Source organism: Lichenostomus cassidix, chromosome 1 (genome assembly GCF_008360975.1).
Source record: "Lichenostomus cassidix isolate B80296 chromosome 1, HeHo_3.0, whole genome shotgun sequence".
Taxonomy (NCBI): domain Eukaryota; kingdom Metazoa; phylum Chordata; class Aves; order Passeriformes; family Meliphagidae; genus Lichenostomus; species Lichenostomus cassidix.
This window is the reverse complement of record NC_139479.1, coordinates 31,943,115-31,969,408: the sequence shown is the minus strand read 5'-3', so window position 1 is coordinate 31,969,408 and position 26,294 is coordinate 31,943,115. Positions and strand designations below refer to the sequence as shown.

At 39.0% G+C, this 26,294-nt stretch overlaps 1 protein-coding gene across 4 annotated transcripts in view; it reads right to left on the bottom strand.

Annotated features, from left to right (window-relative positions):
* Positions 1–26,294, bottom strand: part of GABRG3 (gamma-aminobutyric acid type A receptor subunit gamma3) — a 315,586-nt gene that overhangs the window by 31,931 nt on the left and 257,361 nt on the right. For all 4 annotated transcript variants that reach the window (XM_085055515.1, XM_085055525.1, XM_085055533.1 and 1 more), the window contains one exon: positions 23,507–23,644. In XM_085055515.1, the coding sequence (XP_084911641.1) occupies positions 23,507–23,644 (138 nt within the window). The remainder of the gene's footprint in view (positions 1–23,506; positions 23,645–26,294) is intronic.

Genomic DNA, 26,294 nt, shown 5'->3' with positions numbered 1-26,294 from the left:
CTTAAAATGTATGAGTTTTGGGAGGGAGTGGAGTGGCCTTATGTACTTCAATGGATGAATCACCACTAGATGCTTATCCACATGGGCCTGGTTGAAGAGACTGTATGTCAGATATATGCAAATTAAAAGAGAACATAAAATGAACTCTAACACTAGAAAAGTTTGAAAATTCAGAAACTTGAACCAACTGTTTGTGAGAGGAGAAGAATTTGGGATGGCTAAATATGGCATTTATTTTTTTAACTATTTAATGCCTGTGCTGCTATGGCCATTAAAGTTTCAGCCTGCAGAGAGAAGCAAAAAACAGACTGTATGATTTAAAGACACTTTTTTTCCCAAAATGTGGAATCATAGAAGGGTATGGATTGGAAGTGATCTTAAAGACCATCTATTTCCATCCCCCCTGCCATGGGCAGGGACATATTCCACTAGAACAAAGACCCAGCCAACATGGCCTTGAACACTTCCAGGCATGGAGCATCCACAGCTTCTCTGAACAACCTGTTCCAGTGCTCATCATCCTTACAGTGAGGACTTTCTTCCTTATATCTACTCTAAACCTCTTTCAGTTTGAAGCCATTGCCCTTTGTCCTATCACTATATGCCCTTGTACAAAGTTCTTCAGCTCTTTCCTATATCCTTTAGGTATTGGAAGGAGTCATAAGATCTCCCTGGAGGCTTCTCCAGACTGAACCTCAACTCTCAGCCTATCTTCATAGGAGAGAAGCTCCAGTCCTCTCATCAGCCCCTCCAAACACTTTGAAATCTTTCTTCCTCTCCTAATGTAATGGGTCTTTACTCTTCAGTCTGCAGAGTAGTTCTGCAAGGGCACCTTAACTGGTGCATGTTGCTGGTCCTTGCCTTGCAAGCATCCATTCTTTAGGGTTATTTCCCGTCTCCCTCCTATTTGTGCTGCAGGGGAGGTTTTGGCTGCTTGTCTGTGGGGCTGCAGACTGTCCTTGGAACCAGCTAACTCCTTCTCAGCCTCCCTGATGTTACACAGGTCTACTGCCTGTCCCTGTCCCAGGAGAATTGCCCAGGCCCTACCCACAGTCTGAGATCAGCAGTCTGAGGTCAGCAGCTCTGTGTGGGTGGAGGCACTGCCCAGCACCAGGACAGACGAGGCAGACCCTTTGGGGCAGCCCCTGCCATATCTCCTGGCCCTGCCTGTGCCTCATCAGCCACTCTTCTGAGAGTTGCCAGCTCCTTGACAGTGGCAGGGATACCCTGGGGTTTCCTCAGCTCAGGAAATACCCTCGAATGCCAAGATCCCCTGCTCCACTGCAGAACATGCCTGCACCAGAGCTGCTCACCTCAGGGAGTCAGTGAAAGATTACATTTTCATGCATGTTTTGTTGAAAGCGCCAAGTCTGGCTCATCCATGTGCAAAGACTGAGCTAAAAATTTGAAGAGCATCACTGGTGGAATGGCTATGGAAAGGCTGGAGGCTGGCAATTTATAATTGCTGTGTATCTCTGGTTGTACTGCTTGCTTCCAGCATGAACAGCCTTCCTTGCTGTGCCTTGCAGGGCTGGGACTTGTAACCATGCCTTGCCCTCATTAGACAACTGGATGTGAACTCCAGCCTGGTGAACATCTTGTGCTGATGGCAGCCTAAACATTTGGTGGCACTTTCAAAAGCTCTTCAATCTATTGTAAATCAATGAGGTACAGATTTCTAAGTCACTGATGCCATGTATTTACCAGGTAATTGGATAAGCATGGCTTAAGCACAGCATGTTCTGGCATCAGCCCACATTGCAGCTGTAGGAAGGCCTTGTTAACACTGATAGATTTCCAATCTCAGTGGGATCACTTTGGGATCACTGCTACCGTGCATCTGCAGCATGCAGGTCCCCCATGACTCTGTGTACTCCACAGACTGACCAACAGACTCTTCTGAGAGTTTTCTCCTATTAACATTAGTTTTAAATATGTAAACTGGTTGGTACTGGTCATTTAATGAAAGGAGTACAGGACCTAGATTCCATATTTCACTCAAATTACATCTTCTGAAGAAGAGAGTGTAGGAATGTTTCAATTTTTGGAGGGTTTAGGACTGCAAAAATGAAGAGTTTGATGCAGTACCTGAGGGGCAGCCAAAAATTTTCATTTGCAGTCTAATTTAAGCCTCTGATTTATATATATATTTTTTTCACAGCCAGCAGTCTGCCCTGAGCTTTGCTTCCACAGATGAATCTGAATGCAGTGTGGGGAGAAAATATCACATGCACAAAATGGTAACAGGATAGAAATAACTATCTGGGAAGATATGATTCAGACCTGCGAGGAGTACACTCAGGAATTTAAAGGTTGGGGTCCCCGTTAAATAGCATATACATCTTTGAAACTGACCACACACACAACAGCCATCACATTTAGGACCTACTTTGCCTAAGGGCTACCTGAGCAACTGTCTACTTTGAGAAGAAAACATAAATAAGTTTTTCATATATCTCCCTGTCCTGATTTCAGCCAGGACAGAGTTAATTTTTGCAGTAGTTGAGGGGGCACAGCTGTAGATGTGTATAAGAGATTATCCCACAGTAATGAAGGTAATTGCCAGGGGTGGGGGAGGGCAGGGCAAGGAGGGAAAGGGATGGAATAGGAAAGGACAGGACACGATGGGATGGGATGGGACTGGACTCTTTTGTTTCGGAGAAGATTGGTGTTCCTTTCTGGTCAGAAAAAACATGCTGGAAGGAGCAGTGGGGTGGCACCATCTGCGGTTCTGTCAAGTTGTGTCAGCCTTGGTGAGCATTTTGCATGTAAATCACTTCCTTCTGCACACTTCTGTTATTACTATTGTTGCTCTTACTACTAATTTTTCTTATCTCATTGCTGTTTCCAGTAAACTGTTTTTATCTTAACCCTTTGGGGTTAATCTCTACCTTTTGTATCTCCCACCAGACAGGGGAGGGGAGTGAGTGGGGTGGAGGGAGGAGCTCTAAATTAGGGAGTGCCTCTCCTAAACCATGACACTCCCCAGTAACAGTGCTATTTTAGAAACCACCAGACTGGAGAACAAGGTACATTATTTGTACAAGTTGCTCACAGCTCTCAGCAAGACAATTAATAGTCATGATGCTTTGTATGCATCAACCTGAGGGGAAGAGTCAGCACAAGGAGGAAGAATTGTTTTAAGTTTTTGTCTTGGAAGGGTGCAGTAACCAAGCTTTATGGCTGAATCTGTGCTGACAGCACTTGCTTACTGAACCCTAGTTCTTGACATTTCAGTGATTTGCAACGTATGAAATATTTAAAAAGGGCATTAGATTAGCCCAGGGTTGTGATTGGAACTGTGTAAATAGATCCTCAAGCGGGATCTGTCAACAAGGAGTAAAGTTCCTGTGTACATTTGTTCCCACAAAAAGCATTTTGAAGAAAAAAGCTGGAGCAGGGCCAAACCATTGGGCCTCTCCCTTTTTATCCTTTCCTTCTTTTTTTACTTTTAACTCTACTTGGGTAAAAGGCTAGTGTGCTAAGTCCCTATGTGGTTTAGTCCCTGAAATTAGGTTTCTCTGGCACTACTAATCATTTATGGCAAACTTTGAGTCTTTGAACATAAATAAAATGTTTATGAGTTGCAAATGACAGGTGTAACCTCCTTAAACTGTCAGGAAATGAATAGGAGACACTGCTAAAACTGAAGTGCCTGGAAGAGCCTGAAAAAGCACTTGTGATGCAAGTAGGCTGCTTTTCCATTAATATTCAAGTGTATTTTTAGGACAAGGACCATAATATTGATACATACCAAACTGAAAATGGCAGTTCACCTGTGAGCACTGCCTGACGTTTTTGTTATTTCTTATGTGTAGCTGCATTTTGTCAGCATTTCCCTGAGATTTAAGGAATGCATGGGTCATCTGTGAGAGAGCTGAATTTTGTCCAACAATACTACTGCCTTGAAGAGCTCTTTATTTACAGAAATTTCAGAAAGATTACCTTAAAAAATGAAAGAAATCTATTCCCTTGGTTAGAGATTTCTTAGTACAATTTTTAACCTGATTCAATTTAAACTGTTATTTCTGGCATTTTTGACATAAACTAATTGCTTTGGCTGTTTTGGAAATAGCCACAATAAAGAAAAAACCCCAAACAAAATCCCTTTTTATTCTGAAAATACCTCCAAAACAGTTCAATTATTAAACCTCTAACCACTTCCTTCATTTTCTCCTTGAATCAACCTTCTACCTGGTTTATTTCAGTTGGAGCTACCTACCCTCAGGCAGGCATAATTCTGTTGCATTATTTCCTTATTATAATTATTTTCTTACTTTGAGCAGAGAGAAGCAATTTTGCTCCAACTCAACCTATCAAACACTTTTTTTTACCTCTATCATACTCCCTCTTAGCTTATGAATTACTTTGGAAATTTTCACTTCAGAAGTTTTCTGTACAGTGAATTTTAATGTTAGAAAATGCAATTTGTTCTTTAAAATAATCATTAAACACAGCTTTTTAAAGAAGCCAATGGGACCAATGAATAATGTTGTCATTTAAACACCAGACAGAGTGATACTCTAGTAAGTTAACATATACATCTCAATCAGAAATGGCAAACATAATTAGTTCCCATGAGCACTCAGAAATGTATTCCTATTCTGGTGATATCTTCTATGATACTATCCATGAATTAGTAATTTGGAATGGTTTTAATCAAGGCCTGGATGATTTAATGTAGTAGACAATATTATATAAACATTTCTGATACAATTCCATTGATGTGAAAATATATAAACTTAAAAGATAACTATTAGGACTGAAGCAACATGTGAATTTAGTAGCTCAAGACTGTTAAATTACAATTTGGTTAAGCTTGGTGTACATATATTGGTCCTCGCCCTCTCACCCTCTCAGTCTTGAAAGTAATGAACTTCAACAACAATTTATAATTTTACTTCATGATTATATGCCTACTCCATCTTTGAATGGATTTCTATATAACCCCATAATAATTCAGATTTTTAGGAAACCAAAATGATGAGTTGGAGGCCAGGATAGCCAGGATTATTCCTTACTACAGACATTAGGCAGTCCAGAATCTGGAGCTTCTAATTTGCCCACCTTCTAATCTATCTGTGACATTTCTAATGTAGTAAAAGACTTGAGTAACTGTGAGTAAGAACAGCTATAAATCTAAATCTAAAACTCAATCTGAAGTGGTGTCTTTTCGGATGTCGGCTGTGTGACTTTTCCCTTGAAAGATTTTGCTTGAAGAAAAATGTCATTCTCTTATCAGGCTCTCTCTGTGATTGTAAAGGGTAGTTCTTTACAGAGGTTCATGTTAAAACCAGCAGACTACAATATTAAGAGCCGAAACCTTCTTTTTTGTTCCCTGTGTTCTGCAAGGGTCTTTCAGTACAGAGCAGTATGTTTTCAATGCAGATTGCTGTGATTTTCCCTGCAGGAACCTATCAAGTCTCACAAAGCTTGATGCCCTGCCAACAGGGAATATTACATTTTCAGCAGTTCCTTCCAGATACCAATGAATAACAAAGGACAGAATGGTCAAATCTTTGTGGTTGTTGCATTTAGGAGGTTGTTTGTTCATTTCATGTCTTGATTTTCATCCAATGTTTTGCTAGATTCAATGGCATCTATTGAATCTCTCTACTTCCTGATTGAACAAAAGGTTCCCCTGAATATTTTCTCTCCTTACTTTATTTGTAGATCATCCTGCAGCCCTGCTGATACCTGAGCTCAGTGACTTGTTAATGTCTATGACTGTTTAGCACCTAATTCCAGAAATGGACAAAACAGACATTTTGCCATGTATTCATAAACACTTTGTTGACAGTGGAGTATTGGTGAGATCTGAGAGTCTTGGACTCCCTTCCAGGCTCTGAACAGCAATGTAGTCTTTTCACCAAGCTTAATATATTCTGCCTCTGTCCAAAGCCTTTCCTCGTTCACAGCTCCAATTTTCTAGCTGTTTGTGTGAATGGCTCCAGCACTAGTTCACCAGCTTCTCATCCCATTCCCAACCCACTCATCCCTGTCTTCTCCCTTCTCACCTGTGTCCCAGTCTTTCCTACACTGCATAGCTTCATTTCCTATGACAGCAGCTTTCTTATCCAGCCTTCCACAAACTCCCCTATTTTTCATTTTTCCTTTTCTCATGAGCTGCTAGCCTCTCCATGGATATTAGTGTCCTTGTCCAACCAGTCCCAGGCCCCTGACCTGAGCTTCCAGTTTCTCATCACTTCCCAGCTCTATCTTTTGGAAACCTTTAAGATTTTAAAATAATTTTATTAATGAACTGTGAACAATAATGAGCCAGAATCACCAAAGGAGGCATGCTTGTAGGCTAATGGAGCCTGGAGAAAAAACATGACCTGGAAGAGAGGATTTCTTTCCTTCTGGACTTAGAGGACATTTTTACATTTTTCCTTCAGTGTGATCTCCTGAGCAGGGGGAGCCTGGACTGAGCCTACAAACTCTTCAAACACAGAATGAGACAAGATATTTTGCCTAGAAAGCTGTTGCTCTGGATTTATTATCCACCTTAACTTACAGGTGGTCTCACACAGGTGGAACAAGAACACTTTTAACTTAACTAGCCCTCTTCCTCAAAATTATTTATTTCAACGTAAATCTATTTCCACAATTTAGTATTATTCCAAATCTTTCTTGGTTTACTTATGGACTCAAGTCTTTTGTAAACATAATTTCTTCCATCGTTCATGTGCTCAGAACAAGAAGCAATGGAGCATTAAACAAAGTTCTTAACTGACCAAAACTGCTAAGAATTAAATGAATGGGCAGGCTTGTTGATGATTTACATTGTTGGATTATATAAGAAAAAAGAAGTAGAGGACTAGGTATCTTCTTGACACTTACAATTAAGTCTATTTTTCATGGAAATGTTTCCAGGTGCTTAAGCATTTGCACTATAAGATTATATCAAGTATTAATGGTGTTTGGGTGGCTGAACATGTTTGATTAATAAAGCTGCCGGTTTTTATTACTAATGCTGGAAATCATCAGAGATCCTGTAATACTAATGCTTGAGGTTGCATTTACAAAGAACTGCAGAGGGAGAAAACTGTGTTTCACCATAAATAAAAACAGCACATGCTTAATTCCACAGACACTGAGATAAAGAGGTTTTTCTGACTTTTTTGTCTCTTTTCTTTAAGCATATTTAATTAGAACTAAATGCAAACCTCAAGGTTTTTGTATTGCAATGGAACAACCTTTCCTCTCCCTTTTCTGAACAATTAAATGTTTATTTTCCCTTTTCTTCCTTCAGTCTCCAGTTCTGCAGATAATTTCATGTTCCATTTTTGCAATAAAAAAATTGCATAAAAGCACCTATAGTAGGAAATCATTACTCTTAAATCTTATATAATTAGAAGGTTCTCTTGCCTTGTTATTAAGTCGTGAACTTTGGTAAAATTATTTTAAGTATTACATACTGACTGGCTGTTATTTTTACAACCCACTTAAACTGATATAAGTTACCACACTAAATTCAAGGGAAGACCAAACATCTTATCTATTTCTTCTTGGTTTCCTGATTCTAGTGGTCGACTATAACATACATGTAACCCATAGATCACATTCCATGGAGGTCCCTACGAGTAGTGTGAACATAGAAGACAATCTACGTCTTGAGCAGTTGGCCAGACTGAACTGACAGCATGTAGTTGTGTCAGAAGAAAAAAACAAGAACAAAACAAAAAAATTACCCAACCAACCAACCAAAAAAAAAAAAAAAAAAAAAAGAGGGGGACAGAAAACCTCTAAAAGTTCTTTTATTTTTTCTTTTTGATAGAAAGTGATTTAAATACCCAATGTTATTAACTGAAGGTCTAATAATATGAAGTGGTGGGGAACAGGGAAGACAAGAGCAAAAACAAAGTACCCTGAGGAAAATGAATCAAGTTGAAATATTGCTACTTTTATCTATTGTCTAACTGCATGTAGTTCTTATTCAGCAGTAAACCCATGATCACAGTCCCCCAGCAGAAGATGAGTAGGGACAAGGAAAGTAAATAAGACAAAGCCTTTCATGATGCATAATACCACCCCAAATCTTAACTCCTCATTAGGATGTCTTCTGATTGCTTTCAGGAGAAACCTGGTACAAAAAAGGGATCAATAAAGCTAGAGTCAGTTTCCAGCTTTGTTGAATACTTGCATTTATGGGTAACTCATTTCACCTTTGCTTCTCACTTTGTTGAACATTTCATCATCCTGTGCAAAATTTACTTTGTTCTGCTTTTGTCTCCCTTTTCCTTTTACAGCAGAAACTCTAAGGCAGAGCGAATCAGGCTTATTGAATTTCTTTGTCCATGCCCGTAAATCCTTTCAGAGTTAACACAATCCTGTAATTTTGCATTTCCTCTAGTGCAAAGGCCACTGAGCTGTTTTTCTTAACACAAAAAATTGCTGTGAATCTAAAATGGGCCTATGACATTCTGGGTGCTGTGGTTTGCCAAATCATTATACGAACAGCTTTCTGCCCTGTAGAATCAACCCAAGCTGGAGGGATGAAAGCAGAGGAGAGACAGCCTTGAGACTGTGACTTCAAAACAGAAGCAGTCTTATAGACTGCCTTATGCCAGACCACTACCAGATGAAGCTGCCATTGCCAGAGTGACACCCTTTATTTCCTGCACTGCACATACATGTCATGCAACCATAATCAATGCCATTCATGCTTACAGTTGAAGTGTTGATAAAAGTGTTTCACGTTTCTACGTGGCCCATATATGACACAAGAATGCATGATGGTCCAATGCACCATGGATGTTGCACAGGGCAGGGAATTCAGTGGAGGTGGAAGTCAGTCTAGATAGAAGGGAAGTGAAATGCAATGCTGCAATATGTGGGAAGAAAACCATCAGAGCAAGAGGAAATTGAGGCAGGAGAGAGAAACATTTGTGAAGATCTGTGCTGACCTTAACCCTGCTTATTGTAGCAGATAGACAAGGGAAATATACTACCAAGTATGGAAAGAGATCTGTGTTTCTGAGTTTGAAGCTGGTAATGCTGGACTACCATCACTGCTCACTGCAGAGTGGGAGCAGACTATGTTGGGAGAGACAACAGCCATCCATGTGATTAAAAATGTGACATCTGTTATTCCTGAGGTTCTTGGTTGGCATTACCATGTGCATGATGGACATAAAGGAGAGAGCAGTCTGTTGAACCTGTTGATCCTGAAATGCTAAACTAAGTGAATTTTTACAGTGTCATGATTCCTGGGAATTGACCCAATCTCTCCAACTGTCATTGTTCTCAGAGATATCTGCTAAATATCTGTAATTCCATCTTGCTCCTTAGAACAGTAGCATTAGATTTTTATAAACAGAAATCTTAGATACTTTATTGATTTATTTTTGTTGCATTCTAGAACTATTTTTGCACCCTCCTACGACTCCTCATTCCTAACACTAATGTTGGCAATCGCTCAATAAAAGTTTACTAATGATCTTGATTTGAGACCTTTCTCAGAGCCCTGCATTGCTGCAGCTCCCTCCATCTACATGTGTGACTGTGTAGAAAAGTTGAAATACAGCCATGCTGATATATTGCCAGTGAGGGATATTGAATACTCTAGAGCTCTGTCAAACCTGCTGCTTGTGTGCTGGTCCATTTTGAAGGGTGGCAGGAGAGATTTGAGGCAGGAGAATGTGCATGGCTCTCATGCAGCATGACCCTTGTTAGGTAATGGTGTCATGCCTCTGGGTAGGGAAAGCACGGCGATGTCTGTGCTGAAAAGAAAGCACAATAGCCAAGAACAGGGCAGGAGGGCTGTGGCAAAAGGTCAGAGAAAGTCTTATTCAAGCATGTGTTTAAAGGATAGTAAAAGCAAAGCCCTAAACTGGCATGGAAGAAAGGACAGTAGTGCTAAGAGAAAATAGTCTTTGAGAAAAAGACGTGGGAAGGAAAAATAGAAACAAGCAAAGAGGCCTGACAGCTAGGTGTGGAAAGGCAAGCTGGATTTGACATGTTTGAGTCAAATCGGCATAAAAGTGGTCACAACCGAGATATTTGACCAAATCTTAATCATCGTAGTGAGATTATAAGTGATTGCTTCTATTTACAGTGTGTCTTAGGTTGTTTTGATCCAATACCTGGAGGCATAAACTGTATTTTTGTTGAATCCCATGCCATGATTAAAAGTTTTAAATTGTAATTAAGAAATGTGATGGACTAAAGAACACTTCATCCCCTATTTGATTAATACAACGTTCTAAAAATGTCCTTGAGTATTGCCAAATGGATTTGCTGTTATTTGTTTGGTATGTGTTGAATAGTTTCAATAAACAAGTTGTCAATACAATTATAAAAAATTCTTTTGTAATGTATTGACCACAACGGCACTGTCTGTGCTTTAACTGACTGTCAGCTTTCCTAAATAGGAGAATAAAAAATTACTTTCAGAACAAAGCAAAACCAAAGTAACAAAAATAATAAACCCCGGTTTTAATGCTCTGAATGATGTTATGAATCAAAAGCATGCATTGAATAAAAAAAACCTTCAACAATATTATTTTCATTTTCTTACTCAATTCAATTCCAGAATTGCTTCTGTTCTTCTTTAGTTACAGAAATTCGAATAAGATAAGATGAAGCTATTTTTTGAAATACATAATGCTAAAGTTACTTCACTTTCTCTGCCTTTCACAGTAGCTTTCCGAAGAAAAGCTGAAAATAACAGCTTCTCACAGCTGCTCTATGGGATCAGCTTGAAGCTTACAATAAGCAAACAATAACTAAATTTTCTATTTTTTTTCCTGAGCCAGTATCAGTACTAACAAAACACTTCCAAATACCAATTATAGGGTTGTACAGGAATCTTGCAGTCAAAGAGAGATTACCTCAAGAAAATTGTGGTCTGTGGTCTTCAAAATTCTAGTTTTTTTACAGCAATTCATCCTCAAGTATTCAAAGTTATGTTTACAGCATTCTTCTATAAATTATTACTTCCACAGTTTGCAACACCTAAAATCAGGGTTTTTTTGCTTGTCAATTTCTTAAAAACTTTGGGAAGAAGTGGAGAAAAATAGGCATTTATGTCGCTGTTGAGCAGCTAACAGAGTAATGAAAGCACCAGTTCTCAGTGGCAAGAAGGAATGACCTTTATTGTTTTGATTTCATCACATATATAGAGTTCTCAAAAGTCACCCAGATTGGTCAGTCAGAAGCCTTCCCCCAGGCCTGATTGGCCAGGCCTGCACTGCCCAAGCTCTGGGACACTGCTCCAACAACACCCAAACTTTATCTTTATTTACAAAACATACAAGAAGAGTTCCCATGGGAAAAACCTGTGCTAGCCACACATTTATGTACAAATTTAGCAACTGCAAAAAAAAGTTCACATTACCTTATAATGCAATGCCTAATAAGGTATTAATGGGACTGAAACAGTTTCAGGATGTTGTTCCTGGTTCAGTTTCAGATAAAACTAAAAGAGTAAATTTGTTGCTGCAGACAACTGAGATTAGACATCAGCAATACTCGTATTTTATAAATTATTTTGAGCATAGGCTAAAAAAGGGGCATATTGGCAATTCCATATCAACTGCATTTGGAACTTACCAAAACCAGAAGCAATCACAAATGTATTGATTTCTCTAATTCTTGTACTTCTATGGCTGTCCTAAGACAATTTATTTGCCATAAAAATGTCAGATTTTGAAAATAAAAGAAAAAAAAAAGAATTGAATCCATTTAAGGTGCAGTTTTGTTTTAAGATTGTGACACTGAGAAAACTTTATATTATGTTTTAAGGAATCATTCTTTCCTAGATGAGAGGATATTTATTAGCATCCTGTAATCCTGTTCTCTGCACATCTCACCATGCATCTGATTTTAAACAAATGATGTTAGAGAATGGGATTAAACACCATTTGCAATGGACTTTGGCCTGAAATGAATTCTGAGGCTACAGCTGAATTAAAAGGGCTTTTGTTATTTCAGATGACATGGCTAAACCCAAAATTTCTACACCTGTAAATGACAGTGTAGAATATCAAGATGAAAACTCCTTCTAGCTGCTTTATGTGCTGCTGGAGGATGCTAAAGGTCAGCTCTCCACCCTTGCTAGTGCTGCCTGAGGGTGACAGAGGGAGCTTCCTTCAGCCCATTATTGACAGTACTCCTTAAGGAAACGCTTCATTGCAAAGGGAATAATCCGACCACACAATGCAGTTTCCCTGCCTCAGTGTTTCTGGTGACTTCAAGCAGTAAAGATAGTCCAAGTTTGTTCCTTAAAAGTTTTTGATGATGCCTGTCCCATGAGCTGACACATTCTGGAGATAGCCTGAGTTATAAGAAACAATAATTAGTTCCATGAGTGTTAGCCAGGGGTGACCTGAAGTTCAGAGTTTGCTGAGAGGATCCTTGCAGGCACTGTGGAAACCTATTCAAGGACTTGTTCCTTTTCAGACATGATGTTTAGGATGTGTCCTTCGAAATAACTCTATTCATTTAAATAAGAGTAAGCTGCAACAAGATTATTTTCACATTTGAATGGGGTTCTGTCTTTATCTATTGTGTTAATATAAGGAACATTTACCATGTTTCCTTCCTTTTGAATGAAGCATTTAGAAAAGCAGACAGACATGTTCCCTCTCAGTAGAGGAACAGAAAAATAAGGATAAAATAGAGAGTTTGGAATGGGAGCTAGTGAACTGGTATTACTACAACAGACATTTTAATCAATGTTTTATATTAAGAGACATATACTTAACAGTTTGGGGTCTTTTCTTGGAATGTATCTTTATAAAAAAAAGTTAACTAGATGGAGAAAAGTTCAAACCAAAGTAGACCAAGACATGTGCTATGGTCTACATGCTTTACTTCATCTTTGCCTAAAGATTTGCTTTATTTTGTCAAGTGTCCAACTACAGTAGGAAGATGCAAGAGAATTTCAATTCCTTTAACCTTTAAGATCTTTGTAGGTTTCAGAGCAACCTGCATCTGGAGAACAATATATTAGATACATATTCCTTTTTCTCTTCAAACTGCTTTGCAATTATATAATACTCGTACTTCACTACTCTAAGATGATTTCTGTTTTGAACCAATATTACTAAAGGAATAATTTGGCACTCTGTTCATAGCATGTGAAGGACATGCCTGAAGCTATGGACATGAAGAGCAGAAAAAGCTTCAGATGTTTTTTTCACTCTAACTGCTCCTATTTATAAGAAGTTTGCAGTTTAACTGTGATACTGACTTGAATTAGAATGTTGGTGGTGGCTCTGTGCTTCTCAGATGGAAATCTGTATATTACACTTATCTAAAAATAAACCATTGTTCTTTGGTACAACACCATGCCCTGTTTTGTTTGGGGTGTGGAGGACAAGCTGAAGCAGGGTGTCCCCATGTCCAAGAGAGACTTGAAAGACTTGAACAACCCAAAGAGTACCTAGTGCAGTTGCAGACACTTAAAACATTTAGGAGTAGCTGTGGATTGTTTCTGGCAAAGAAAAAGATGTTCTAAATGTTTTGCATTGGGGAGCAACCTACAGATCTCCAGAATAGCTAAATGTAGTCCCTCAAACGCCAGTCTTTATGGGTCATGTCAGAACAAAAATTTTAATTTTTCTCTCCACTGAGGATAAATACAAGATTGTAATTCTTGAGAAAGACCAATAGGTTTTGAAAGAAAGGAAGGAAATACCCCATTATCATGCAGTACTATCCCGTGCAAGTATGTTGTCTACTGTTATAGTTCATCACTGTTTTATAAAATAAGGTCTAAAACACTAAACAGATTCACTTACAAGGCTCATTTGAGAAGGCAGTGTATTCAAGAGCAATTATCTTTTCAGAAGCACAAGGACATTGGCAGAACTTAGTACATACAAATCACTTGAGTATTTTGAGATCCTTGTCCTAATGCCACCTTCCTGTACTCTTGGGATTATATATTTTACTGCAGTGGAGCTCTGGTCCACACCTTCAGTTTGTCTCAAGCTGACTATGATTAACGTTTTTTGATGTAATTAGCAAAAGTGGTTTTGGTGTCTTCTGTCAAAATTATTTTGTAAACACTGCAATGCATCCTGACTGCTGCCAGATGAGGTTTCTGTCACTGCCAAATGGCCACACGCAAGTGCCAAGGATTCACTTCTGGTTTTCTGTGGGATGCTGTGGCAGTCCTTGTCATGGCAGGCTTACTTACATTTCCAGAATGCTCTCAGGTTATCTCATACCACCACTTTAGGTGTATTTGCTGGAAGGTTTGGAAACTTTCTGCAGGGTTATTCTTGTACTGTGCCATTTCCTTAGCTATCTGACAGCATAGCTCATATGTGCCAGACTTTCTGGCAGATAAAGGTAAGATGAATATTGGCTTCAGCAGACAGTGGATAAATCCAGCATCAGGCAACTAATCACAGAAGAGGTTTTGGCTCTTGCCAGTGTAACTACGAAGCAGAAGGTGTTGACTGAAATGAAGATGTTATTATGAACAAGACCTGAATGTTGCAAATATAAGCTGCAGAAAAGCATCCTAGAGGAAGAAGCTTCCACAACCCCAAAAAGAAACCTGGAAACATGACACTGATGTGAAGGATGAATTTATAGAGATCTTGCTAGCAAGTAACTAGTCTGGGCTTTAATTTTTCTTAGCTTATGGGAAATTAAAATCTAAAAAGACAATTAGCACCATTCTGCAGCATGTGAAGAGCTCTTCCATACTCTCTTTATCTTAAAATTTTCATTAAGATTGTAGATTCAGAAGTGAACAAAATATAAAATATCCTGTGCAATACTGTGAGTTTTAAATTAAATACAATCTCTGCTTCTGAAAGACTTTTAGATAACATTACACTGACTGTGCAACCCTGGCCAAAGGCCAAACCTTCACAGTTTGCATTAATATGAAGCTTTAGATTTATCCAACCATAAATCACCAATACAGTGGTGTGATGACAGAGAAGTAGGAATAAAAGCCAGAAGTGCTGGAACAGCAATCCTAGAAGGTTGTTCTCAACTGAATAAACGCAAACAGGCTCACAGTTCTTATGTAATATTTCCACCCCCATCACAGTGATATTAATAACAGAACTTGTATCAATATGCAAAATCTTTTTCCTAGCAAAAAATGGAAGCAATTCTAGTATTTTGTTTTTTTACCTTATGATCTACTGATAACAGCACCAGGACACGTGAGACCAAAGTCCCTATCTCTCAAGTGAATTGGCTAGCCTTTGTGCTAAATTCTGAGAGAGGTTTGTTTAGTTTTTCACAATGCTGTTAAATATTCAAGCACTTTTTCAAGCTCAGAAGAGAGATCGGATTAAAATCCCAGGGTCTGGGTTATTGTTACTGGAGAAAAGATCAGCCTTCTTGTCTACCTGTCCTGGTGATCTATCCTAGAATGGAAAATGACAGCAAAAGGGAGCAGGAGATCAGGACTCCATGTTCAAAAAAGAGCAACAAATAAACACAGTGTTGTCACCTGATGAGTGAATGAGGACACTAATTCAGGAACCTCTTAATGTCAGACACATACAAAACATTCCAAAATATGGAACTATCAGATAAAAACATCAGCTGAAGGGAAACATAAAGGAAAAAAGACTGTGGTTTTTCCATACAGTATGAGAGTCTTTAAAAAGGACAACTTGAGGTCCTTTAATGAGGACAACTGGATATTTTTTTAGGGAAAAATCGCTTCCTACTGAAATTTTCCCTTCAGAAGAAATGGAGGTGAACACTTGCCACCAAGTCTTCCACCGTCTATTTTTTGTTCTACTTTTGCCTTTACTACTAAGTAAAATTACTTCTTATTACTTATCTCTCTCACCGCTTGCAGCAATAAGTACCCATGCAAAGGACACTAAGCATTTGTCTCTGCACAGCAAAGCATAAGAATGAAACCAGTTATATATTCAGTTCTGCTGAACTTACAAAGTATGGAGTCATGTTCTCTCTACTTCTCTTATTCTGTTACCTGGTGTATTATTTGTGAACAGAAGAAGGAAGGTGTTTTTAGAGCACATTATACTTATCTCACTCATATATCATTAAGCTGAGCTTTCTCTAGTTTCAAGTGACTAAAGAATAACTCACATTAAATATACAGTTTCAGGCTTCTACATTCCAGGATCTGATCCCAGGCCAGCACCAGGGAAAAGGTCCATTAACTTCAGTAGGCAATGGATGAAGTTATAAATCACTCTTTCCAGAGGATGTCTTACTATGAGCTTTATGAGACAGTTTTGTAACAAGCTGGTCAAGTACTGGGCAATATAAAAGTTTTGATTCCCATAAGTGTTAGTCAAACTTGCAAGCAACATAGGTAAATGCTTTAATAGACTGGAAGTATTATTAGTAATGGTCTATTTATTTATTACATTTCTAATCCAAGTGGCTAATGACAAAGTTATGAAACTCTATTATATGAATTACTGTTAAAAATCAAAATTGATATCTCTTAGAAAAACTGACTTTTTCCAAATATTCATTCTGATCGATTGAGGTTGGACATGTGAATGAATATCTTTTAAAAGTCAATACTGTCGATTTCCCTGCTAAAATGGGATTTGGTTTATTCCAAATACCGTAGCAGAGATAAAAACTGTGTCAACAAAAAGATTATTGCTAAATCTTCTAATAAACAGGCTAATTTTCTGTTTTCAGATAAATGGGTATTTACTGTCAGAAATAAGTACTACAATATTCCCTCATTCCAGAGATGACTGCCGAGGCAAAAGATTTACAGTATTATTCTGTTCCTCTGAAAGCAGCCAAAGAATGAGAAAGTCAGCTCAAAGCCATGCTGTGTGTTTGGTGCCACACACAAAGTAATCTTAAACTGTATAAACATTCTGGATTTTACAATGTTGGAGTCTCTTTCCCTCCACTCCTAATGAAGGTGGTATAGAATAATTCCACATCCTGGCCATGCCCCCTCCTGGCTACTGCAAAAAATTAACCCTGTCCTGGAGGGAATGAGGACAATGCAATACCCATGGTGAAAGAGGCAAAGCTCCTGCAATGCCACGTAAGTGAAAATTGACACTATTTTCAAGTGTGCATTGTATTTTTATGAGCTTCCACCTGTCTGCTTCAGGATGCCATCTGGTTAAACACAGTCTGTGCAGCACAGTCAGCTGAGGTAACGTGTTCTTGATCCCAATGAATTTAGCATTTCAGGGAAAAAATCCTCAAATTCACATTTGTCCTGGGAAGAACAGGGATGACAAGAGGTCTCTGATGTGTCATCACAACTCAGTGGGATATTAAAAAATGTCAGTGACTTTAAAACCCGTAAGTTTTACAGATACTCATTAAATAAATATCTTCAGATGAGTTAGCTGGCACATGAGGATGTGACTGAATCAAATCATTAAAAAGAAACATGCACGGATGCAGTCACATTCAGTCACTGTGGCATCTTGCGCATTTTTTTTCCATTCATTGTCAAGCTCACAAGTGCACCAACAGGCTCCAGTTGCTTTGATGAGCCTCTGACCATCCTTCTTTACACCCCTCTTGCAAGCTCTTCCTCCACCTGAGCAGCTCAGCTGCCTGCTGCTGACCTTGGCCTTTCCTTGCCAGTCTGATGGCTGGGCTGGGCAGTGGTCCTGTCCTATCAACATGGACCTCCACGGGGATGACTGCAGTGCTGGTTAGCCCTGGACTGGTCAATCTGGCTTACCTTGTGTGAGTGCTTCTCATGGGCTCTCTGTGCCCACAGCTAAGTGATCCAGAAGCACTTGACAGTAAATAGTAAGCAAAGGGGACCATTTTGAAATGCTTTCTCAGCTGTTCTTTGCTCACCTAGTAGAAGAGGTAGGCACATGAGCATCATTTCCTCTGGAGAAATGCCTGGGAGTGTTGACCTCTGACAAAGTCAAGCAGCATCCACTAATGTCAGTCTCAGATTCACCCACAGAATCAGAGTCACAGAATGGTTTGGGTTGGAAGGGACCTTAAAGGTTATCCAGTACCCTGCCCTCTCCAGGGACATGGACACCTTCCACTGGACCAGATTATTCAAAGTCCCATTCAGTCTGACCTTGAACACTCCCAGTGATGAGACATCCACAGTTTCTCTGGGCAACTTGTTCCAGTGTCTGTCTAGTAAAGAATTTCTTCCTAATATCTAATCTAAACCTACTCTCAGTTTGAAGCTGTCTACCCTTGTTCTGTCACTACAGGCCTTTGTATAAAGTTCCTCTCCAGCTCTCTTATAATCCCCCTTTAGGCACTGGATGGCTGCTAGAAGGTCTCCCTGGAGCCTTCTCTTCTCCAGGTTAAGCCCCCTAAGCCTGTCTTCACAGGAGAGAAGCTCCAGCCCTCTGATAATCTTCCTGACCCTCCTCTGGACTCGTTCCAACAGGTCCATGTCCTTTTTATGCTGAGGGCCCCAGCGCTGGACACAATATTCCACATGGAGTCTCACTGGAGTGGAGTGGAGGGGCAGAATCGCCTCACTCAGAGACATGCTGGTCATGCAGCTTTGGGTGGAGCCCAGGGTACAGTTGGTGTTCTGTGCTGCAAGCACACATTTGACTTGATGGGGGCTCTCCTAGTGAAATTTGGCATCCCTATAAAAACAGGTCTGTTCCTTCCTTCTTCTGCTAGCAGCTATATATGTATATATGTATATATTTATGTATATGTATATATATATACACAACTATTTGGTTTATTTTCTTCTATAGTATTTTGTACTTGTCATTTACCGAATACTCTGCAACAGAATACCTACTTTCATTTGTGTTGTTATTAGCATGTCCCAAAAGAGCTTTATCTAAATCTGTGACAGCAGATACCAGCCTTGATTTGCAGCCCTGTGATACAGGGCTGAGAGCATCATTTAAGCTATAGTACTTTATGAAACAGCAATTTCAAAAGAAAAAGCACGATTTAGAAGATGTATGATGGACAGACTCCACTAATCATCACTCATCCATGGTATGTTATTTCTTATGGCAGTTGTCATGGCTGTTTATTGAGTTTGATACTTGGGATAATTCAGAATATATGAAATGGTGCTTTCTGTGTGGTTCTATATATTTAATTTGCAATAATCAGCTATCAGCTTTTTTAAAATAGGATGCTTTTATTGGTATTTTCTATTTCTGATCTTGAACTTATTTATGCAAAGGCTCTTTGAACTGCAAAAAGCTCTCAGGCTAAAAGCACCTGAGGAAGAACACAAACAGTACTTGAATCATGCAAACATGCTTTTAAGTAAACGAAAAAAAGATTCAATAGCTACAAGGTCTTTGTATTTATCTAACAGTGTGAAAAAAGAAGTGGTTTAAAAATAATGAATAGACTTCCTGAGGGAGATGTCAGCAGAAAAGTGCAAGCAACACTACAACTTACTCACAAGCTTTAATTGTGGAGTCCTCCATGATTCTGTTATGGGCTTTTCTTGGTCTTGGTTTTTGTTTCACTCCTATCCACCACCCCTGCTCCCCCCGCAAGTGTATTTGGAATGTCTAGGTCTCAGAAACCTGGTTTACTACAAACACACACAGAGTGCCTTTCAAAATGACATTCTTCTCTCCCCTATTGTCCTGGTCACCTTTCCATCGGCTGACTTGCAGTTTTAAAATCTGTGAATTTTTCCAGTATCTGCACTTTGTCCTTTTTTTTCACAGGTGGCTTGGTGCTCCCTCTGCTTTAATTATCTTTGTCAGCCTTATTTGACATTGTAGCAGGAGAAGTGTTCTTGCTATAGTATCCGAGTATCTTGCCAGATGGCAACAGGGGAATTTTTCAACGTTTGTGAATTAATTTGGTATCACCTGACAGTGAGAGCTTTCTTAGGGTTTCAGATAAAGGCTCATGACCATGCCACCAGCACAGTGATTTCTGCTGTTTATACCATGCAATCAGCACTTGCAGTAGATATTTATTTTTTTGTGTTTGTATCTTAGCATGAAATTTTTAAAAAATCCTCCAGGGAAAGCCATATTCTTCTTCCAGGTGGCAATGAAGACTTTATGTAGCTGTCAGATTATTGTAAAAAAAGAGCAAAGTACACCACTGAGTCAATAATTTAAGCCACCGCTGGTTCGGTGCAAAAGATGACAACATTTCTCATCTTGCTTAGGTTTCTGAAATACACTCTGTGACAGCTGGCTTCTTACTCATGTACCTCTGAAATTGTCATACATTAGCATAAAGGTTATTTAAATGTCTGAAAAGGTTTGGAAAGACTGGAAAAAAACCAAAAAGCAGAAGACTGCCAAGTCTTAAATCTAGTAATTCTGTCACGAAAATGACTAGCAAGAAAAGACTTAATGCAAATGCTGGAAGAACAGCAGCATGTTGCCATGTGGTCAGTGTGACTTCTCTTCATTATACCCAGAACATGGCTGAAGAGGAGCTAAAAAGAAATCCCCAAGCTGGACAGAGGCAGGTAGCACTGCAGCAGCTCTCACATTATATAGATGAACACGTAATTTAGTGAGAAGTAACAGCATCATAAACAAGCAGAAGGGTGTATGTCAGAGACAAAAAGAGCAGTTGGGGTTTTGAATCCATCTCTTGTTAGTGCAGGACTGGTCCCTGCAGTAGATTTTCTCATGCTTTGCCTAGTCTGCTTTTAAATGCTCTCTGTAATAGTAGTTTCCATAATTTCCATTGGGAGGAAGAGATGATGTTTTGCACTTTTTTGTCAGAAAGCTGCTGTTGGTATTCTGCCTGCTTCCCTTTTCCTAACTCCACCTTGTTAGTCCAAATGATCCCCTGTGCTGCACTCTGAACAATGCTGCTCTTCCTTTCTGTCCTGAGTCTGCAAAGGGGTGGAGGCTGCTGGGACCATCATGGGCTTCTCCATGGCTCAGAGACCCCAGACAGACCAGAGGGTGGTGTGGGACCTGCCCTCTCTGGGCAGCAGCATACATTCAAGAGGTGCCCTATAATCACAGTGTCCTAGGGGCAGTCAGGGCAGTCTCCCTGTCCAGGTAGCTTGAGTGCAAAAGTGCCACAGATCTTCCACGACAGAACCTGGCATCTTTTTTGACCACCTGCAGCCCTCCATGGCATGGCTGCAAAGGAGATGTAACAGCTGTAAGAAGCAGCTGCCACCTCCCTTTATCACAGATTGCCCAAACAGTAGGAAACAGCAGCTTTGTGGATTCCCTAATTCTCAAACTTCTTGGCTAGGGCTTTACTTCAGTAAATAGGCATGTACCAGAGTACAGATGCCTCTTTATCCTATTTGTTCACATGTATTTAGACACAGCAGGTAATCACAGAATTACCTCAAATTCTGTCAGAGACATATTGCGCTGTCCCAGGTGCTTTATGCCCTTCCCCCTTCCCTCTATTTTGGGACTCCTCATGCTATAGTGTGGGGCATACTCAAGGTTTTCCAATGTACCTATTTTTTTTTAAGTCCTGGCCCTGGGTTTGCTCTTGACAGTAAGTATTTCTGACATTCAGTAAATCTGGCCTTTGAAATTACTTTTAACTAGAGAGTAACAAAATAAAGTCTATTTTCTTCAAACTCAGGTCCAGGTGGAAACTCAGGGGTTTATTTTCCACATTTCTTGTACGTTTGTTGACACACTTAGGTATCTGGTGAAATGCACAACTCATTTTTCTAACTTAATAACACCACATGACAGTCTCACATAAATTTGACATTGTCTCTTCCAAGTTAGCTTCCACAATCTCATGAAAGGTGTTTTTGGTGGTTTTTTTTGGGGGAGGGGTTGTTTGGTTTAGGGGGTTTGTTTTGTTTTGTTTTGTTTGGGTTTTTTATTTGTTTGGCAGGGGTTTTTTGTTTTGCTTTTTTTTTCTGTTTGTTTTGGGGTATTTTTGGTTTTTATTGGGTTTTTTTGTTTGGTTTGGTTTTGGTTTGTTGTTGTTGTTGTTTTGTTGGGGTTTTTTGTTTTTTCCGTATTTGAATAAGCTCCAGTTTGTCAACAACTTTCTGTCACTCTGGTGCCTGTAGGAGAATAGAAATATGTGGTTCCAGAAATTCAGTTCAAAACTGCTGTTGAATTTTGCACTCACAAACATGGGTGAGCAGAAACAGCAATAGCAATTATACAAAAAAATATTGTGCAACTCACTCATCTTAATAAGAACTGGGCACATACTAAAAAGAACATAGGAAATAAGATTTTTCTTTGCTCCACATTATCCATTCACTTATTTGAATAAAACCTCTATAAATATGGTTTTGTCCATGCAGAGGAATAGTTTAATAGATTTCTTTATCAAGACACTGTCAATATCTTAATAATAATTTCGGTAATTATTCTTCATAGAATCATAGAATTGTTTGGGTTGGAAAGGGACCTTGAAGATCATCTAGTTCCAGCCCTCCTGCTTTCCTGAAGAAGGCTGAACACCTGCCTGCCCATGGGAAACAGTGAATTAATTCCTTGTTTTGCTTTGCCTGAGTGCACAGCTTTTGCTTTCCCTATTAAAATATCTTTATCTCAATTCATAAGTTTCCTTGCTTTTAGTCTTCCAGTTCTCTCCCCCATCCCACCAAGAAAAATGAGTGAGTGGTTGCATGTGGTTAAGCTGCCAGCTGGGGTTAAACCACTTACACAGATGCTTTAATGATTTGGTATTTTGTGCCTAATTCAATTTATGGGAAAGTTGCATGCCTGAGATACTTGCAAATTAAAAGGCTTTGTATGCATAACAAAAGAGAACTTTCACGTGTGTTTCTTGTGCTAAACCACCAACTCAAAATATTCAGTAAAGCTTTAGTGACTTTTCATTATAAAAGTTGCTATCCAATTCTGATAATTCATTGCTGATATAGTGAGTGGGCCAGAGCTAAACAGCAGTAGTTGTAATTTTTTATCATTAATGTTAATATTATTCATAGTGCTTTCAAAAGAATAGCTTAGCTTTGCTTACCTTTTGGGGAAAAAAAATTAGATTTTTTTCAAAAATTTATCACCTGTTAAGCAGAAGGTTGCTTCTAGCAGATTCTCTCAGCAGCTGTTAGAAGACTTACCAAATGATAATCATGGAGCTTACTGCAGTCATGTGTAAAGTTTAGACATGGTGTGACCACAATTTATCCAGTTCAAATAATGTATTCTATTTATATGTCTTTTTTTTCTCTATATTACTTTGAAATTATAAAACCCAGCAATATTTCTGAAGTTATAGAATAGGAATCATTAGAGTTTAATTGCCATCAATTGGTAAGGTCACTAGCAAAGGCATTTCTCAACTAAGAAACAGAGTGCCTTTGAAATGTTCAGAAAATACTAAACCATTGGCTGAATGATTAAGTACAGAAAGTGTCTAATTTCACTAACCTACCATTGTGCTCAAAATCTTTCTCTTTAATTTACAGTGAAGACAGAGTCAATGCAGGAGTGGCCTAATAAATTAGGAATGAGAATGATACAGAAACTTCAAGTCTATAACAAGCAACCATATCAAGCAAACATTTATTCCTCAGTTTGTGAAGTCACTAGAAGAGCAGAGATTATCAAAAATCAGTATAAATTCAATATTTTTAAAGTATGAACTTAATGGGTTTTAATGTGAACTTTGGATCATGTTAAACCATTTGCATCATTCTTACCTGCAGAGGTTTTCACAATTTCTGAAGTATTTCTGAGACCCATAAAGTCAAACTGATAGAGTCTCCAAGATTTCTGGTCAGCAGCCTCCACTGAGTTTTTCCTCCATCTGTAAATCATTTCCTCTTTAGGATAGCCATCTAGAAATTAATATACATATATATACATATGAATATTTTGCATTTCATAAAAAAAGGTTCTCTGAAATATTTTCTGTTCACTGTTTCAGTGCTGTTTGGGAACACCTAAATTTCTGATCTGATGCTTTGTCAGCGAGTTAAGTGGTATAATTCAGCTAGAGTGGTATGGCACACAAAAATAGAGTCACAATACTGGCAAACCTGTGATTTTTTGCAACCATTGGTTTTTAACAATAGAAAAAATATAATTGGTTCTATAAGAAGCAGATTTCTTCAGAGGTGCAGTTGATCATACCAATTGGAGGTCCAGACACAGAAGAATACTGCTTTACATAAGGCCTGAAGAAGCTGTGCAGACCAGTAGAACGCAAAAAAAGCAGGAGTGCAAGATATGAGCAGCTGTGTAAGATATGAACAACTGAAAAGGACACATTGTATTAAAAGCTGCAATAGTTCTAATGCGAAGTGTACTACTGTACTTCTGAGGGAAACATATTACCATGCAAAAAAAAAAGCAAAATTTTAATTAGCATAGGAATTTTAAAGGGATTATGCTACCGTATTACTTCTGAAGTCCAGGGTAATTAATGAGGCATCACCTGATCTCTACTGCTGAAAGAGCTTCTGAAAGTCTTTATCAGTTTAGCGCTCAGTGGTCATAATTAATCCTCATGCCAATTTTTAATTTCCCTTTTGTTAGAGAATGGCATTTTCCAATAGAAATCCAACAACAAATCTTCAACCAGTCCAAACCATAATAATAATAAACCATCTAAAAAACAACAGCACGCCCATTCTAGTTAAAATTAGATTGTTCTCTAATGCATAATCCAATCAATTTTTATTCATCTAATTAATATAGTACCTGTAGATGACAAGGCAAATTGAAAGCCTAACAACAACAATAGATGGTTAATATAACTGCCTCATCAGTAATTTTTTTTCGCCATTTAAAACTGATACACTTTTATACTTGCATTGCTAAACAGCCTCTCTGGTCATGGTGCTATTTCCTTGACGTTTTCCTCCTATGAGTGTCTTTTTAATCTTGTTTAAGGTTCTACCCTGCCGGGGTACTGCTGTAAGGTGTGCATGGCCTCATTTATCCTTCTCACTAACACAGCAAGAAAAATACCCACAAGTCCCTTAGTTCTAATCTAAAAGAATGACTAAAAAACAACTATGTGTTAATTCAGAATGTCACATTTGTATATTTCCCATCAATGTAAATAAAGAAATAACCCGTCAAGGACCCAACTGAGTAACAAACACTGCTCTCTGTGAGAACTCTTGCTGCCAAATAGATTTCACTGCCATTTCTGCTGTGCAAGTCTGTGAGATTGACCTAAAGGTCAATTTTTTTTGGCTGGCAGATTATGTCAGAGGATGCAGAGACACAGTGAAACAAGTTTTGCAGGGCCTCCAAGCCATAGCCCTGCATGATCTGAAATCTTCTCTAAACTTGGCTCTTATTTGACTGAGCCTTCTGATCACATTTCTTCTTCTTCTTCCAAGTAACAAACAGTAAGACATGAGGAAATGGCCTCAATTTGCACCAGGGGCGGTGGTGGTGTTAGATTGAGTATTAGGGAAAATGTTTTCATGGAAAAGATTTTCAAGCACTGGAATAGGCTGCCCAGGGGAGTGGTTGAATCACCATCCCTGATGGTATTTAGTAATCGTGAAGATATGTAGGTCTGGCACTTAGAAACATGGTTTAGGAGTGGACCTGACAGAGCTAGGTTAATGGCTGGATGTTCTTAGAGATCTTTTCCAACCTAAATGATTCCATTTCTGACTAAATAATGTCTCTAATGGAAAGCCATACACTTTTCCTCAGTAGCCTTCTCAAGTTTGCTTCATCCACGGCGACTGATATCTTTTCCCTGAAGTTCAGGGAGAAAGGAGCATCAATGTGCTTGCTGTGCTGCAGCTGCCCTGCCCTCAGGCCAAGTGGTGATGGCAGAACCATCCCTTCCCCACAAGGCAGTGTCAGTGCCATACAGGGGTCTGCCAGGCAGTCTGGGTCCTAATCATGCCTCCTGATTTTCCTCCTGATGTGGAGGAAAGCAAACCCTTGTCCTGTCACACCATCTCCCTCTGCAGAACCTGTGGCCCCAAGTGTTGATTTGCAGGTTTTGTCACAGGCAGTCAATGGAGTCCCTTTTCTCATATAAATTTTACTATAATCATTGCAAGTAAAAATGTTTCAAATACCTTGCAAGTAACAAAGGTTTTATTTTTTAATACATTGTTTTAAATTGATCCAAAATGAACTTTTTACTTTTTGCCCCCTAATTTGACTGAAAAAGCTGTGCCAGTTAGTCCTGAATTCGATTTCTTCCTGATTTGTTTTGCTTTCTCTTCATCCCATGACCACCCCCCCCCAAAAACCAATTACACTGTCAGTACACTTGAAAGCTTGCTGTCATATTATCCAAGGCATAGCTGTTTATCCTGAGAAGAACAAGTTCATGAGATGCTCATCCTTCAGGACTTTTCCTGTACTTTTGCCTAAGAAGGGTCAGATTCAATCTCAAAGTATCTGCTTTCAGTATTGTTCATCATCATTAAATCATAAGCACCAGACCTCAGGAAGCCATCAGAACCTTTCAATAGTCCCTTAATCCACAGTCGCTGACATCTGCTC